Consider the following 14827-nt stretch of genomic DNA (forward strand, 5'->3'; position numbering starts at 1 on the left):
AAATTTTCATTACACCAGCCAACATCTGTTATAAACTCCCTTTTCCCAGCTAGGGGATCAGGTCACAGGGAGACACAGATCACAAACAACGTTCGTTAGAACACCTTTTATTGATCAAGCTCTTACTATTAATAGAGTCCAGCTGTTACTATTGATGGCAGATAACTGATCACACATTTCGCCCATGCACACATGCTCTGTTTCCCAGCTGAAGCAACAGTCGGAAGGCCAACCCCTGCTATTTACCCAGAAACAGAGGCTCGTACTGATGCGTCAATGGCTTCTAGGTGGGTGTTCACAAGGTCCCTCAAAGGGTGCTTTGTTTCATCGGGTGTATAAATAATCCTCTTGTCTCCGTCAGCAGAGCACAGCCACCGCCTTTGTAGACGCAGCTGGAGTTAGACAACCCATTGCTGATTCTGGGGGCCTTGCACAGATGCAGCAAACTCTTGGCGTCCTGAGTTTATTACTGTCAGATTTGGCAGGACTGATAGCCTGTGGGGTTTATTAATTGTCGGGAGACTTTCGCATGCTGCCTTTCGGCATGTACTTTTCCCCTCTTCAGTCTGTTCTTGGATTACTGTCTCTCCATCCACACCCTGAGGTACTTACAGAACCCATTCCCACAAACTCATGCAAAGGTGCTTTCATGACCCGGCTGTTACAGACCAGAAATGTCAATACCATCTAAGCAAGGCTGTGTATTTCAGACACTTTGAAAAACTTAGTTGTGAACAAGTGGTGACGGACATCAGCTCTGCATTTACCTAAAATGCAGATATGAAGACTATTCAGAAAAACTTCACATTTCCTAACCTTGATGGGGTTAAAACCTCAGCACTGAGTCAAAGTCTTTTACTGTAATATGTGGGCACATACACGCTTGCATACAAACACAGCTTTTTCTTTTCTCCAAAACTGAGTAAGATCTTGGTTTCGCCAGCCTGTTACTCTGTGAGGATTTGAGATAATACAGCATTCTCACAAACTTTGCATAATATGTCTTGTGGTGTGTCTCTGTGATTTTGAAAGTCCAAATAGCAATAAATTCCCCCTTTCCAAAAACAGACGGATGAAGGCAAAACCCAGCTGTGTTGCCACAATGATACGTTTTCATGAAAATGGCTAAAATTGAACTAAGTCAAATCAGATTTTTAGCACTCTCGTCCTACCAGTTGACTCCCACCATAGCTGATCTTCTACCACCCTGATCATCGGACACAGGAGACGCAGTCTCACCAGTTACCACATGGCAACCCAGAAAGCACAGGTTTCCATGGTGGAGTTTATTTATTATTCCTATCCTTGCTGTATTTGCAAACTTCTGTCTTCACTCTGAACCACCGCTCTCTTGGAGCACTGAGGAGATGGGGCTTTTTTGCCCCCCCGAGACATTTTATTTCTGTTTGAGAGGAAGGATACTCTACCCTAAGGGTACTGGCACATTTAACCTCATAGTAAACGGCTCTCGCATTACACGCTGTGGTAGCCAGAGCACACACCACTGAGCCCGTGGTGGGTTTAAGCTTTTGGGTTTGAGGTAAAACAGAACCAATTTTCTATTAAGTAATTTTACTTTTTCAGTTAAGCCTCTTCTGACTGTACTCTCTGAAATTAACAGCATATTGTTCAGACACTGTTTGCTCCCAGAGTGGTAAAAGAGAGAGAGAGAGGCTCTTGTGTATACTTATTGCTATAACAACCAAGGGCAGCTAACCTTGCTATTTGCCCCGTTGGAGGATCAGAAATGGAAAAATGTAGAGGGGTTGCACCCGTGGGGAGGAGCGGACAGAACAGGTGACCCAAAACCGACCAGCAGGGTGTTCCATCCCACCTGCATCACGCTCGCTATAAAGCTGAGGGATCAAAGGGTCAGCCTCTTCCTTCATGTCTGGCGTCCAAGGAGGACTCTCTCTGTTTGTCTGCCTTTGATCCCAATCCATGCATTCCTGAATCCAGCTCCCATCACCGAGTCCAGTCTGGGACCTTCCCAGTGCCTGCTGGCGACGTGATCGTCATCCTGGGAGCTCGATGCGGTTTTGTAGATACTGCATATATTTAATTATTTTCTTTTTATTACTTTATTAATATTTTCATTAAAATAGTTTCATTTTCTTTTTTTAAACTCTTAAGTGCCTTTCTCTCCCTCCTCTCTCTGAAGGGAGACGCTCTCTGCAGGGAAACAGGTCTGACAGCATCTGCCGTTCGTTTCCATGCCCAGCCTGGCCCAAACCGTGGCAGGGAGGACACAGGAGACGGTCCGACACCCGGCTGGGTGGCGCAGTGAGGCCATGCCTGGCCCCTCACGAACGAGCCGTGCGGTACAAATTAACGCCATCCCTGCAGCACGGCCGCCTCAGCGCGGCTTTACGCTTGACCAGCGCTGGGCGCCATTTCGCTCGGGCAGGTGCAGCCCCAGCGCCGGGTCTCCTCACGGAGGCCAGGCCGCCCTCACGCCCGGCCCGCCCCGCCTGCGCCTCAGGGGCCTCATCCCGCCCTTCTCCCTAGTAGAGGCCCTGCCCGCCGCCGGGCCGCGACTGTGGGAGAGCCGCGCCGCCCCACGTACGCCGCCGCCACCGAGGCGCTCCTTGTTCCTTCCAACCGCTGCAGGACGGGCGGCCAGCAGCGGCGGGGCGCGGGGAGGGCGGCGGGGCCGGCGCGGGCGCGGACAGGCGCCGCGGACAGCCCGTCGCGCCGAGGAGGCAGAAAGGCCCCGTCGCGCCGGGGAGGGGAGGGAGGAAGGGCTCGCCGCTCCGCCGCCGCTGAGGCGAAGGGAGGCCGCGATGCCGGTGTACGAGGGGCTGGGGAGCGGCGCGGAGAAAACCGCCGTGGTGATAGACCTGGGCGAGGCCTTCACCAAGTGAGTGGCGCCGCCCCGCCCGCTTTCCTGTCGCGACAGGCTGCTCTCCGTGGTGTCGCGGCTGAGGGGCTGGCCTGCCGTCGGGATAAATAATTGGGGGGGCGGGGGGGGGGGGGGTGTCATCCCCTGTCATCCCCTGTCATCCCCTGTCATCCCTCTTCTGTGGCGATCTGCGTTGTACAAGCCCGGTAGCTTAATCTTGCCTGTTTTTAGTGAGAACTTCAGTGAAAACTGTGGGCCCGTATGGAGGACACAGGAAGGTATTTCTTTGGGAATGTAATAAGCAGTAAGGAAGGTTGCAGGTGGATGTCTGTAAACAGAAAACTCTTCTCAGCAGAAGGCAGCAGGCACGTCAGAGTCAAGCATCACAGGCCTTTACAGAAGTGAATAAAACTTGTTTAATGCAGCTGAGAGGGAGTCAATAAAAAGATATAAAATCATTCTCATTAAAAACGGCTAGACAGAAAAGGTATATGCAAAACATCTCTTTGCAGTTACAGAAACATCCCTGATTAATTACTCTGTGATGATTCCTAGGCCCAAATGTTAAATAGTGACTTCAAATGATAAGGTTTTCAACACTGTCTTTTAGGTGTGGTTTTGCAGGAGAAACAGGACCAAGATGCATTATTCCTAGTGAAATAAAGAAACCCAATGTCACAAAGGTAAACTATTTTCCCTGAACTGTTTTACCTTTACAATGTCTGGTATGTTATGGTATAGAAAGAATTTGCAGATACGTATTCTGTCCATCATAAGCTATTTTTCATTATCTTATAACTGCTGCTATTAAAAGGTTGTAACTAGATACAAGTAAGTGTGATAACACTGATGTTAATTGGTACTCATCACCTGTGCAGCTTATGTTTGGGACGTTTATTGAGAAATTTCTTTGCCTAGCTATGCTTTTTTTTTTCTCCTCAGTAGACGATGGCAGCTTTGGGGAACTAATGTTCAGAGAAGATACTAGTACAAAAAATTAGTGTTAATAAACTCTGGAGTTTAGTTATAGGGTGAGTTTATGAGATGCATTGTTAAGGACATAGAGCAAATTAGACAAGAGCGAGCATTTCTTTATTTATGTCTGATTATATATGTCCAGATATATTATCATATATATATATCATACATATTTTTCTTTATATATAATCACTGCCTATTATTTAAGCTGACACTGGATATTTTTACCTTACAGCCTGTCAAAGTTATTCAGTATAATATTAATACAGAAGAGCTATATTCGTATCTGAAGGAATTTATCCATGTACTGTATTTCAGGTAAGAGATACTTGGATGTTAGTTATTCAAACCTCCTGCAGCTCTTTTCCGAGTACATAGGGGGGCGTTAGAAATGTGACTGGAGGCTGCTCTCTACCTGAGTAAAAAAAAACAGAAAGAAGATTTTGCAGGTGGCTGCCTGGTTGCGTTCTTGCAGTGGGAGAAATTCAGTGGTGCTGAGATTCAGGTTATATCACAAAGAGTTAGTGTCCTGCAGCATCGGTTGTGCTCTAGAAATAAAAAGTATTTGGTAAGTTGCCTTTTAACTGTGGAACTCGTAAAGGACTTGATAGGAGAAAGTTATTACTTAAGGAGTTGTACTTATTTTGGTAGGGCTGAAGTCCACGTGACAGTGGTTTGGAAGGAGGAATCTTAAACCTGTGGAATATTTTTACCTCACTAATACATCTCTTTATTGTATTTTTAGTACCATTAGTGAATAATGAAGTTGGACTTAAGTCTTTTATCTTTACTTCCAGTCCTTATTTTTACATAGTTAAAATCATCACTTGACACAGGGAGACAAGCACTTAATTTCTGTGCCTCGGATCTTCTGGTGTGGGTTTATTTTTTTTTCCCTGTCCTTGATCATCACTGTGTAATTGAACTCAGGACAATTCCATTCTCTTACACTGAAATCAGGGCACCTTGTCATTCTTCCTCTTTTGTGCACACACTGTATGACACTGGACAAGCCATTAATGACTGTTGTGCATGCCTAGTTTTGCATTTCTTTGTATTGATTTAGAAGTGTGTAATGTATATTCAACACTGGGGAGGCCACACCTTGAGTATTGTGTCCAGTTCTGGGCACCTCAATACGAGAGAGATATCAAGGTGCTGGAGCGAGTGCAGAGGAGGGCAACGAAGCTGGTGAAGGGCCTGCAGAATAAATCTTATGAGGAGCGATTGAAGGAGCTGGGACTGTTTAGTTTGAGGAAGAGGAGGCTGAGGGGAGACCTCATCACTCTCTACAACTACTTGAAAGGACATTGTAGAGAGGTTGGTGCTGGTCTCTTCTCACAGGTAATTAGTGATAGAACAAGAGGGAAGGGGTTCAAGCTGCAGCAGGGTAGGTTTAGGCTGGACATTAGGAAAAAATTCTTCACAGAAAGAGTGGTCAGACACTGGAATAGGCTGCCCAGGGAGGTGGTGGAGTCACCAGCCCTGGATGTGTTTAAGAGTCGTTTAGATGTGGTGTTAAGGGATATGGTGTAAGGGAGAACTTTGTAGCGTGGAGCTGATGGTTGGACTCGATGCTCCCAAGGGTCTTTTCCAACCTAAATGATTCTATGAGTCTAACTATAGCCTGCTGGCAGATAGCTCTGTAACTCGTTTTCTGTAACTCAGTTCCCTAACTTTCTTCTAGGAAAGTGTTCTGGTTTTTTTTAAATTTGGAAAAAAGGCTTTGGGATGAGCTGTAGAAAGTGCTATCTAAATGCAATTTTTTAGGATTTTTGAGGAGAATGGAATATGAAAACGAAGTGGGTCTCATAATGCGTGCTTAAACTTACCAGTGTTGTTTTACACGTCTTGCCGTTTTTAGGCATCTGCTGGTGAATCCTAGAGACCGCCGTGTTGTGATCATAGAATCTGTCTTGTGCCCTTCACACTTCAGAGATACTCTCACGAGAGTCCTTTTCAAGCATTTTGAGGTATGTGTTTTACATAACTACTGTATGTGTTCAGCATAGCACTTGCCAGTAGAAATTTTACTTACAGTCACTACCAAATGTGGACAAAGAAATGAAAATAATGCCAAAAGAATGAGAGAGGCATTAAGAAGATGAAAGCAAGCTGATGGGGAAGCAGGGCTTGGAGATTGGACTAAAGGCCATTTTTGTTCCATTCTGACTCTTCACGAGGCCACAAAACAGGAGCTATTAACGAGGATCTGAAAGGTTTCTCTGGCTTCTACAAAAATACAGCTCACATCGCACTGTTCCAGACAGATCCAATAATCCCCATTGAGCGCTGCCTGAAGCCAGAATTTATATTTAAACACTTTTTAGTGCTCTGTCAGCAAATCTCCTGACTTCTACCAGAGTCAATATCTTTGCTTAGCACGTGATCTAACCTCTGGCTGTGCTCATTTAGATACAAACTTACCTGAAATCTATTACCTTCTCTGCATAATCAGTCTTTTTGAAGAAAAGTCTGAACCTAATTCTTGCTTAGTTCTAATGGAAAATGTTTTGGAAGGTGAATCCATGCTTAATTCAGATAGAACAAAGGTTAAGGTTCTTCTGTAAAAAGTGGTGAAACTAGTTTGTTTGCAGTACTTCCTCACTGTGCTTCCACATCATAGCTTACCAGCTAATCTTAAACTTCCACTAATTCTTTTCTGCTGTTGATAAAATGTTCTGATGACTTGAAATTGCTGAAAGATTCGAGTGCTTTGGGGGGTGGGGTTTTTTCTTCTAATCCCTGTACAGGAAAAAAAAATGTCTCAGATAAAGCATTCCCATGCAAAATGGGTTGTCAAAAATGGCTTGTGACTTGGAAAGTCATATTTTGATGGAGGGATTTTGTAACTTGTTCAGAAGCCAGCTGATACTGATGTGAGGTCAATTCTCTCTGGCTAGCGTTTCCATTTGGTGCAAAGAGTAAGAGTGGCATATTAATACAAGGTCACTGTTGTAACTTGTGTCTCTGGGCTAAGTATCAGTAATGTTGCCCTTAAATGCAGGGTTTATCGAAATTGCTCACTTAATTCACACTTTGAGGTGTATTCCATTAAAGGAACTGTCGCTATCTAGGAAACCTGATTTATGGAATTCTGGGAGAAGGAATTAATTCTTGTGTAATTTTGACTTGAGTTTCCGCACTGCATTGGGCAGAGTGTTTTAAATAGCCTCTGGTGCAAGGTTGTGTGCAACAGTTTGTTGTCATGAGGCACATTTTGATGGGCTTTCTGGCGCTTTTGTTCACATCTTCAAGTCTTTATACAACATTTCAAGTAGCTGTGTTTTAGTTTCTTTAATTTCAGCGACAATGACAATAAGGAACCTGATCTATGACTCATCTTAGAGTTCAGTAGTTAACACTTGCACTCCTTACAAGCCCATTCCAAGATTCATTATTACAGAAGTCACTGGTATGTACCATAGATAAGAATTTATAATCCTGTTATATTTTGTTCAATACTACACTACCTCAAAAACTAAATTAAAAATGGATAGTGCAAGATACCATTGTTTGGATCTTGCTTTTAATATGACATTTAGGGAAAGCATCAGTGCTTTGAGTGGCTTGTGGTGTGGTTTTTGGGTTTTTTTTCCCCTCTTCTGTCAATTGTCCTCTTGGTTCCGATGTAGGTACCTTCCGTTTTGTTTGCTCCAAGTCATCTTATGGCTCTGCTGACACTTGGGATCAATTCAGCGATGGTGCTAGATTGTGGATATGCAGAAAGCTTGGTGCTGCCTGTATCCTTTAATAATATACAAAATTTTCAGCAATAAGGCTGTTGTCACAAGATGATATTTTTATAGACTTCAGATATGCTCAAAAAAATTCGGAAGTGATCAGCCAGTCTGGCTTTTGACTGTAAGATATCATGACTTGGGGAATCTCTTTACAGCTGACATGCTAAATCCGTGTTCCCCCGAAACTTGGGGAGGGTGGTTCATAACTTCAGCCTTTATGTACCAGAAATCAGTTTTGGAGAAAAGCAGTTAGAAAGTGTTTGCAATAGCTAATGCAAGAGAATGTTGGGGGGGGGGGGGAAAGCATTTAGTTCTATCAGACTGAAAACTCATAACAAAAGAGGAGAATTTCCTGATCTTCGTGTAGATATATGATGGAATTCCCATTCTGAGCTGCTGGGGTTCTCTTCCTTTGGGAGGAAAGGCTATCCACAAGTAAGTTCACGGTCACATGTTCCAAGTTACTGATTATTTATTTGTCAGAGTTCATCTTTGACTAATGACCAAAGATTCCTATTGAACGTGACTTAAATCATAACTGTTGCTGCGACAGCATCTGATATTTTAAAGTCACTACTGTTTGGTTTTTGTTGATGTACTAAAAGCTGTGGCAATCAGATCTGCTTCACTTTATATTTAGAAGAATATAACTGAAGGGAATAAATACTGTCCCGTAAGCATAATATAGAGAATCAGCCTGAGTTAATAGCTCTCTGAAACTAACTTAATGTGCCACATTTTAGGGAGCTGGAATACCAGTTGTTGGAGCAGTGCACAGTTGACACAGGATTAGCCAAAGGACAAAGCCTTCCGTCTGTGATGGGTAAGGTCTGTTTGATGTGGCACGTGCTGTGAACTTGCACGGGGGAAAGTAGATTAATACTGACAATGAATAAAATGAGTTTAGCGTTCATCGCATCTTATGTGATCTACTTACGTGATTTCTTTCTCAGTATTAAATAATTATTTTTATGATAAGCCACTCATAGCAGTAGGTTTGAATGAAGGCCAATATAAAATTTCTGTAGTAATTTTTCATTTTGTTTTGAGAGAAGACAAACTTTTTTTTCTGTTCTTAATATTATTTCTTCCTTAGAAATCTTTAAAAGCTGCTAAGAAAGTGAAACTATTGTACTAAATATAATTCAAGCTTGGTTTCATTCTAAAATTCTCTTTATACTTAAAAAGCTTTTGTTCTAAGTTGTTTTTTTTTCATTTCAGGCTCAGTTCCAGAAGACATAGTAGAGGATATCAAAGGTAAAATTTTCTGCTTCATGGAACTCCACTTCATTAAATTGTGCCGTAGAATACAATAATAACAAATGTGCAAGACTTTACGTTTAGGAATTTATTTTATCATTTCTGTTTATCATATTTCTTACCTACTGGAAGAACGTGCAGTGTTCCTGCTCTTTGAAAGCTAAACCAAAACCACGTTGAATCCTTCTCTCAGGTTTAGCCTTTGTGTTCGTCAAGAAGTAGCTATGGATACAGTTGGTAGACTAGCGCAGAGAGGGTATTACACTGTTGTGACTTAGAGTTAGCAGATCTAATTTTGTTTATAAATTAACTAAGATGACTCAGTTTGCCTTAAAGTCAATTTTGCCAAAAAAAAAAAAAAAAGTATGTATAAAAGACATTTTGGTGTGTTAATCAGGTAGGCGAGATGACTCAAGGACTACATTTACACCAGAAAGCATAGAGCCTATCTTTAGGCAGAACATGGATGAATTCCTATGTAATGTTTCACGTGCAACAGATATAAAATATATATAATTGTAGAAAATAGCAACTAGTATATATCTCCTGGGCCAAATTAGGAAGAAATCCATCAGCCAAATGCAAAATAATAACTTAAATGCAACTGGTGCTTTATCAAATGGAAGTTGCTTTTCTAATTACTGGACTTGAACACTGTTTTCTGATCAGTTCTGGTTTTTATTCAGTCTTTTGGAACGGGATATGCTGTGCTTGGGTTGAAATTATGGTTGCCCGTTTATTGAAGGGTTGTTTCTTTGTGACAACCATTTATGAAGAAGATACTCGTTTGTGCTAGATGCAAATAAGTAAGTATATAATGGAACAGCTGGGACACAAATGAAATTGTGCTCTCTCGGTGTTGCCTGGAGGAAAAAACAAACCTCTGGAGTTCTTAGAGTGCTGAAGAGTTGCACTAGGAAAAAAACTGCACCATCACAGCTTGTTTGAAAAACGAACAGTGTCTCGTTTGAAGCCATGCTGCGAGACCCACAGTGGTGTATTTGACAGCAGAATACAATCCCTGGCATCTTGTGGCAACCAAAGGCACAATTAGTAATGTCCCTCTGTCATTAAATCTTAGGTAGCTCGCCTAAGAGAAACCTTGCCTGTCCTAGCATAGTTTTGTTGTCGGCTTCCTTTAAACTCGTGGTCTAGATGATAGCATCTGAACTCTGCTGAAGTGTAGAAACGTATTTTTTATTTATTTACTTGATAATGACTTGGACCAGCAAGGCCCTAAAGTGCGTGTTCTTGTTTAAATTAATCAATCAAAATTATTGTCTGTATTGGTGATGAAAGGATCCAACAGAGTCTCTTTTCTGCCCCTTGCTTTTCTTCTATGAAGTCCGCACTTGTTTCGTGAGTGATCTCCAACGTGGACTGAAAATCCAAGCAGCCAAGTTCAACATTGATGGCAGCGCTGAGGTGGGTGGAGAATGAAGCTTATCCTAGCCTTTTGAAGTGGATGTAGCCTTCTTGGCCTCTAAAATAATGCATGTATTGTTTTATTTCTAGCGTCCTTCACCGCCTCCAGACGTGGACTATCCTTTAGATGGAGAAAAGATTCTCCATGTAGTTGGTCCCATCAGGTGAGAAATACTGTAGCGGAGTGCTTATCTTTAGGAGGATATATTTTCACTCTAAAAGCACATAAATTTTCATAAAATCTAATTTTAATTAAAGACTTACATATACTTTTAATGTCCCTTAATTTAAGGCTTTGTCCTGGGCACAGTGCAAGCCCATAATAAAAGGTGCAGCTTCGCCGGAGAGCTCATAGTTGAAGATGAGATGATGGCTTTAGTGAAGTGAACGGGGCACTGTCTCCTCCCTGTTGGCACCGCGTGGTGCAGGGACTGTGTGACAGAAGCAGCAGTGATGTGCGTTGTCAGCAGGACGGTGGTTGTTGTTTCCAGCCCTGCTGCTCCTGAGCATTAGCTCATAGTGTAGTATTGCTTCTCGTTAACACTCATTTCCTGTCTTTTCAACAGAGACTCCGTTGTCGAAATACTATTTGAACAGGATAATGAAGAGACATCTGTGGCCACTTTGATCTTAGATTCACTCATTCAGGTATCTTTATATTATAAAGAATTTATTGAACGCCTCCAGCCTTAGGGAACCTGCTGTTAGAAATGACTCTTTTCTAGAGTAACGCCCTGGTGACTGCAGGTTGCGACTGGTTTCAAAAGTTTATCACAGCATGACTCCTAGGGTTCTGCAACGTGGTGAATGGCTGTGGGGTAGCAAGTCACCATGTGTCACCCACTCTGTGATAGTTTTTTTTACTCTTTGGTCTACTACAGTATGTCTAGGAGGGGTTCTAAGAAACGTAGTGCTCACCTCTCAGCAAAAGTAATAAATCAGCTTGCGTTTATTTGGGGGTGAGGCTCTACATACATAATGACGAAGGAGTAGCTAATACTTGGTGTTAAAGGAATTACACTGCTTAAACTGAAATGACAGAAGTATTTTGCTTCTTTTTTCAAAATGTTTTGCTCAGAGTTAGACTTTATGCGTTGTGCAGACTGCTGGTTTATCTAAGATAGAATAAAATTAATTTGGATATCTCTATTGCAGGCAGTATATTAGATATATTATGGAAAATTTTCTTGGCATATAAAAATGCTTCATTTCTTATTATATTTAGGAAAAAATGCATTAAAAACCACTATAAATGGAAATTTTCATTATATGGTGGTATATGAATGTTAATTAAAGTTGGCTTCCTGTAGTTATTGGTGCTGTTTAAATTAATTTGCTGAGACATAATTTATTGGAGAGCCATAGGCTTGGATGACGTGACAAACATTTCAATTAGAATTCCTTATGAAAACAAATTGTTTAACAAGATCTGTCTGTGCCTGGACCCCTCACCTCCGTACCTCTAGGCACTTACCTTGCATCAAATGTTAAATTTGCAAGTGTTGAAGAGTTACGTCCGCTGGACAAGAGGATCACAACAGCCTGGAATTTTTTTGGGACAGCCCAGATCTGTTTGTGAAGGGCAGAACTGGCAAAGCTTGGTTTTCTTGTGCCTCTGCATCTTCTGCTTGGATTATCTGCTGCTCATCACAGCATGCTCCCGTAAGCCTCAACTGGGCACTTCCTTAAGCCTGGTTTTCTTGGGAAGTTTGGGGAAAACATAATGTTGGTTATGTTTCAGCTAAGTATCAGAAAAGAGCAACTGAAGTGCATGGGAAGACTGAATTTCTAACAAAGACGTGCAACTGTTGATGACGGAATGTTCCAGACAGTTCTGCGACCTCAGTTAAAGTGTTTTGGTTTTGTTTGTTTGTTTTATCATTCCTGTTTGCATTAGTGTCCCATAGACACCAGGAAGCAGCTGGCAGAGAACTTGGTAGTCATTGGTGGCACCGCTATGTTGCCAGGATTCCTTCACAGGCTCATGGCTGAAATCAGGTACCTGGTAGAGAAACCGAAATACAAAGAAACGCTTGCGACTAAAACCTTCAGAATTCACACTCCGCCTGCCAAACCCAACTGTGTGGCCTGGCTGGGAGGTAAGAATGAAAACAGCTGTTAAGCAAAGGTACGAAGTGGGGAAAACCAAACCTTCCAAGTGGGATTTGTAGTGAATAAATAGCAGTAAAACTTAGGTGAACTATTGAAATGAAGCCACACTGGAGCTCTGTGGAGCCCTTCTGGAAGAAATCTGGCAGAGTGAAGCTCCCTCAGGGACTTGTGGAGGGCAGAATGGCACTGCAGGTTATGGCAGCTTTGAACAGGTGACATGCCATTTGCAGGAGGAGCGCTATGGAAGGCCAGTTGGTGACTCAAGTACAGTACAGGACGGCCACCAGATGGTGGCACCAGTAAGGTGATTAAGCAGAGCGGAGACCTGCTGCGGGTAGGAAAAATCTGCTTATTCAAAAAAACAAGTTTAATTACTGACCGAGGAGCTGTGAGCGGGGGAAGAGGCTGGAGGCTGCTAAGTCCCTGTGCTGTTCCCAAGCGCCGATAACATTACGGCAATTCTGCAACGGATTTTGGTTGCTGTTAGGGAAAAAGAAGGGCTTTGTGTCGCTAGCAATTCTTTAAGGGAAGTTCTGAGGTTGATAAGAACTCATGCTTCAGTTAATAAGCTGAGCCCATCTGGTATGAAGGAGGAACTAATTGTAGCTGTAAAGGTAGATTTTATTTCCGTATGCTTTGAAATGTGACTGTTTATCAAATTTTAGTTTTAAAACTTTTGGAGTCTACTTTTATGATTAGCAAACAGGAATGATTTATATGCACCAAGTTCTCTGATACTTTTCTTCGCTGCCAGTGCTGGTCACCTGCTGCGGCCTGAATCTGCTCACAGCTCGTGTAAACTTCTCATGGGCATTGTGTGACACCCTTTTTGGGAGAGGAAATTCCCTTAAACACAAGATTCTTTGTTTAAAATGGTTAAAATCAAAACTTCTAGGAAACTTTTTTGTAAGAAGCAGGTCAGCTAGGCCAGTTTTGCTGTCAGCAGAGACTAGATGATTCTTTGCTTTCAGTTGCTTTCAAGGGACATAAATGGGAGCAATTTGGGATTAGCTGGGCTACTGAAAAGGAAAGTCACTAGATCCTTTAATTTCTTTAATTTTTGGGACAGAGGTGAAAAAGAATAGTGGAGATTCTTGATGGGGAAAAAAGTAGAAAGAGAAATCCAGTACATCAAATTATTGCAACAATTTTTTTCTCCCAATAATGTAGGAGCCATTTTTGGAGCACTTCAGGACATACTCGGGAGCCGGTCTGTGTCCAAAGAATATTACAGCCAGACAGGCCGCATACCCGACTGGTGCTGTCTTAACAACCCTCCACTGGAAATGATGTTTGATGTTGGAAAAGCACCCCCACCACTGATGAAGAGGGCTTTTTCGACTGAGAAATAAGCACCTAAATGCTACGTAAGGATTCTCCTCATCTATTTCAAGTAGACATATATGCGTTGCCTTTTTTTTTTTTAGTTCAGTAATTTGTTTGTAACACTATTAAATATGAACAATGTGGATGTCCTGGGGGGAGTATGGTGGTAGGTACTAACACTATTTAAAACCACATCCAGATATAGTTTAAAAACTTAGCTCTGGCAGCTACTATGCTATTTTCTCCTCTTCTGAAGAAATTCTATACCCTCATGAGTTGTAGCCTACTGAGTCGTTTGTTATTTATCTGTACAGTAAATTACATTGGTGAGAGAATTTTTTTTAAGATCATTTGTTTTTAAGTGTGCTTAGAAGAATGAAGGGCAGTCTGCTATGGGAAGTGTTCTGTGATCTATGGAAGCTTTTCTGCCAAATTCCGTATTAAAATATTCCACCCTTGAATCACATGTGAGGAAATGGTTTGGGGCTGTATTTAAAATTATCCCGTACTTGAAAGGTACTATGTAAGTATTAAGTGTATTTTTATTCAAACTCACTAGAACTGAGAAAGTAAATAATTGTAAATAACTCAGAAAATGACAACTAAGGGGTATGTGACTATTTATAGCAAAAGCAGATCGACAGGAACTGACAACTCACAGATCAACTCCTGGGCAGTCCAGCTGGTAGGGCCATCCAGCGCGTGCCTCCAAAAAGAGCTGAAACAAAGGAGAAAACACCCATTTTTAGTGATCTGGCCAAGAATCCATGTTGAGAGGGAATTTCTGGAAGCAGAATTTCAGTTACCAAAAAAAACACTCCGTACATTCTAAAATTGCTCTACAACACATAATTTTAAAGTTGTTGCAAAACTATGGTTTGCAATTAAAACAGCGGAGAAGGCAGAAAGCTCCTTTTGCCATTCTCTTCGTGTTCAAAGACGAATAATTTCTCACCTTTGTAAGGAATCCTGGGAGTTAAGCACAAAATGCAAGCTTGGTGAAACCGACAGCACGCTTGGCGCGGTCTGAAGTGGTCAGAGAAGCATAAAAATCCTAACGGTCTGATTCTACAGTGACCTGGAAGTCACTTCATTTGCATGATCGATCCTCCCAAAGGCTTCAATAAGAAGGTTACAATCA

General features: G+C 42.1%; 1 protein-coding gene across 1 annotated transcript; it reads left to right on the top strand.

The window, feature by feature from the left end:
- Window positions 1-2720: 2720 nt before the first annotated feature.
- Window positions 2721-14152, top strand: ACTR10 (actin related protein 10). Its single transcript, XM_063332530.1, has 13 exons — window positions 2721-2860; window positions 3453-3525; window positions 4056-4138; window positions 5685-5793; window positions 7456-7563; window positions 7931-7998; window positions 8307-8386; window positions 8785-8820; window positions 10169-10248; window positions 10339-10412; window positions 10815-10896; window positions 12146-12347; window positions 13531-14152. Exons 1-13 carry the CDS (start codon window positions 2784-2786, stop codon window positions 13710-13712), a joined length of 1254 nt encoding a protein of 417 aa, XP_063188600.1. The 5' UTR covers window positions 2721-2783; the 3' UTR covers window positions 13713-14152.
- The last annotated feature ends 675 nt before the right edge of the window (window positions 14153-14827 follow it).

This window comes from Chroicocephalus ridibundus, chromosome 4 (genome assembly GCF_963924245.1).
Source record: "Chroicocephalus ridibundus chromosome 4, bChrRid1.1, whole genome shotgun sequence".
Lineage (NCBI taxonomy): Eukaryota > Metazoa > Chordata > Aves > Charadriiformes > Laridae > Chroicocephalus > Chroicocephalus ridibundus.